The 3,138-nt window shown below is 39.6% G+C and overlaps 1 protein-coding gene across 1 annotated transcript; it reads right to left on the bottom strand.

The window, feature by feature from the left end:
* Positions 1-1,594: 1,594 nt before the first annotated feature.
* LOC140145018 (uncharacterized) lies at positions 1,595-2,365 on the bottom strand. The gene has a single exon (XM_072166809.1). The coding sequence runs from the start codon at positions 2,363-2,365 to the stop codon at positions 1,595-1,597; it is 771 nt and encodes a 256-aa protein (XP_072022910.1).
* Between the last annotated feature and the right edge of the window lie 773 nt (positions 2,366-3,138).

Raw genomic sequence — 3,138 nt, 5'->3', positions numbered from 1 at the left:
TTGAGGACGCCCTCACTGATTTTTTAAAATTCATTTTTTTACACAATTATATTGTACTTTATTAAACCAATATACCCTGCAAAAATCAAGACTCTAGGTGCTGTAGTTTTGTCAAAATCCGATATTTTGAATAAAGCGCCGGAACCGGCGTCTTATTATTACGATGGAATTATTAGTCGAACGCATACACGATGTTCATAACACACAGTGCGGGACGGTGATCTACACAACAAAGGGTCGTACCATAACATGACCGAAGGAGTGGTACGTATTGGCGACATACGCGCTGGTAGTAAATTCCAATTTTCTTTGCTTTGACGTAGTTGTTCGGCTCAAAAATAAAGGGGATATATCTGACAGTAAAACTAACATTTTATGTCAAAGAAATGCTAATCTATTTTGTATGATAATGTTATAATATTGCTTTAATGTACGAAAGCCAATGCTATATCTCAAATATCACCCATGCATTATAATGAAAGACAAAGATAAAGACAATTTATCGCGTCTGACGTCACCTGTCAATCAAACTCGAGCACGGTTTGTTTACAAGTGTCGTGATGACGACTTGCTGAACGCGGATTTATAATTTTGCACCTTTCGACATACAAACCATCTCAAAAGTTAGGTCTTTTTCGTAGGAAACTTTCTTAGTTTGGTGAAGGCACCATGTCCACAATGCCTAGAAAAGCTGCTTTTTGCCTTGTAAAAGTACGTAATTTTTCGCCATTTGCTGCTATTCCTTTTCTCCGATCAGCACCAGATAGATCGGTCTCCTTGTACGCGCTGATGATTAAGCTGTGTAAACCAATCAAGGACCGTAATTGACAGTGACATCAGACGCGATAAATTGTCTTTAATTATAGCGCCATGCACTATACTGTGTTAACATTTTTCTTTGATGAATTTGATTTTTCAAATATCTTTAAAAATAAGATTCTAAGCTACTATGGAAAGTATTCATAACCTAAATGGAACAATATCATATGGGGTGCCATTTAATGCTATCCATGCCACATATCTATACAGTCTAACCAATAATACTAACCATAAATCCTATATACATCATATAACTCTAAAGCATAACCCTAACCATGCGCGTATTTGGGGGGGGGCTTTGGGGCGCCAGCCCCTGGGGTCAAAGCAAGGGCGGCCAAAATGAAGGGCGGCCAAAACAAAGGGCTGTTGAGGAAGGGGCGGCAAAATTTAATTTTCTTCAGCCCCTCGGGGTTGGGGCGGCCACGGTACGCCACTGCTAACTCTAAACCTAAATCATAACCTTTATTTTTGGACATTTTCTTCTTTCCTTAGTCCATTTGAAATAAGTAAATCTTGTTTGATCCTGTTGTAAATCCAAATTTTATAATAATTTTTGGCAACGCTGGTAGGTTGCGATCGGCCTGTAGTTATTAATAACTATTTGTCGCAGAATTTAAAACCATGGAACAATTCCAGTTTTATGGAATTATGGAAAATAATGAACAATACTGAATACACGTGAATTGTTAAAGGAGGTTTGATCTGATACCATCGACGACACAATTGGTGCTGGGTTTGAAAAATTCTTGAGAATTTAATTGACAATGCAAAATGATCAACTTTGCTCACAAAACAAAGGGCATGAGGAACGGTTCATCTTTTTCATTTTCACCCTTCTATTCTGAAACCAAATTTTGACCTGTCTCTCCGTCAGACTCAAAAGTCTCGCCATTTCTACTCTTCTGTCACGGTTTAAGTACATGTTGAACAGAAATTCCTTTTCTAGTTCAAGAGTTTGAAATTTGGTGTATGGGCATCTTTTCTTCCTTCCTGATGTTGCTGTTATCCACGTTGGAGGATTAATTTTGTTGTTGTTCTCGATATCTTCCCGTCTTGGTATTATGTCATCACTGCTTATGTTTGGTTTGGTATCTTTGTGTGGTGGAGTCGATGAAGAGTCTCCAAAGGAGGTGTATAAAGACGATATCACTGCATTAGGTCCTGGTACGTAACCATGTGAGGCATGTGAGGTAACTTCATAGGGATCATGGGAGCCATATCTCTGTCCATCTGCTATCACGGCACCGCTGGCAAATTTGGCCGCAAAAGTCCCATCCAGACTGGGTGGTATTTCGTGCCCATTAGAATGTGTAGCTGCTGCGGCTGCACCAGCGTAGTGACTTTGGTACCGATCGGTGTAAACTTGCTGGTCGACAAAAGAGTAATACCCCGCGTCGGAACAGCCCGTCCAGCTTACGGCATAGGTGAATGTGCAGGGATCGTAATCTTCGCTGGTAGATGATGCACGATGGGCTGAATCTGCCGAGAAGAGCAACGGGTTTGAATAACCAGTTTGAGTTTGTTCTCCTGATGATAAAGTGTTCATAGTTTGTGTGGCTCGCCGTCGCGTCGTCGTGTTTTGACAATGCTCACACCAGCTCCTGTGCCCCCTGTCTTGTAGCTACCTCACCAAAAATACATCTGTTTGCGATGAAGATCTTAAAATGGTCATCAGCATCATTAGAGCTATTATAGTAAGGCACATGATTGGTCCCCGATGACCATGATGACCTGAGGATGAATAAAAACATAAACATGATACAGTCCATCTTATAGCTTAGGAAAAAAACAGCTTCAGCGTCAATTCGAAGTTGCCTTTGATAAAGATCCTGCTAGGATCGAAAGCTCAGGCCCCTAAAACTTTGAAATATCAATTCGAAGTTGATAGTGGGGGACACAAGTTTTGTCAAAATGACCGCGAAGCAGGCCTTACAAATCAAATCAAATCAAATTTATTTCCATGTCATATTACAAATATCATAACATACACATATAAGTCACTATTGTCAGTATGGTTACATTACAGTGTATTAATGTAGAATGAGAAAATTGGAAAAGGGTCCAAACCCCGAGGGGCCTATTGGAAAATATTTGTACGGGGGTGCTAAAAGTAGACTTCTGAATGTGCATTGTATCGTATTAAAATGCATGCGAGAGAGAAAGGCTTATATTACTAGATTTTAATATTTTACTCGGATATATACATTGCCCGGATACATAGCGGGTTGAACTGACAAAAAAAGCCCAAAATACTTTATGCATGAAATTGTATTTTTGAACGAATCTCACAGTTGACCAAGATCTATCATGAATTATGTT

Source organism: Amphiura filiformis, unplaced genomic scaffold (genome assembly GCF_039555335.1).
Source record: "Amphiura filiformis unplaced genomic scaffold, Afil_fr2py scaffold_115, whole genome shotgun sequence".
Lineage (NCBI taxonomy): Eukaryota > Metazoa > Echinodermata > Ophiuroidea > Amphilepidida > Amphiuridae > Amphiura > Amphiura filiformis.
Note: the sequence above shows the minus strand (reverse complement) of the source record. Positions and strands in the feature narration are given on the sequence as shown.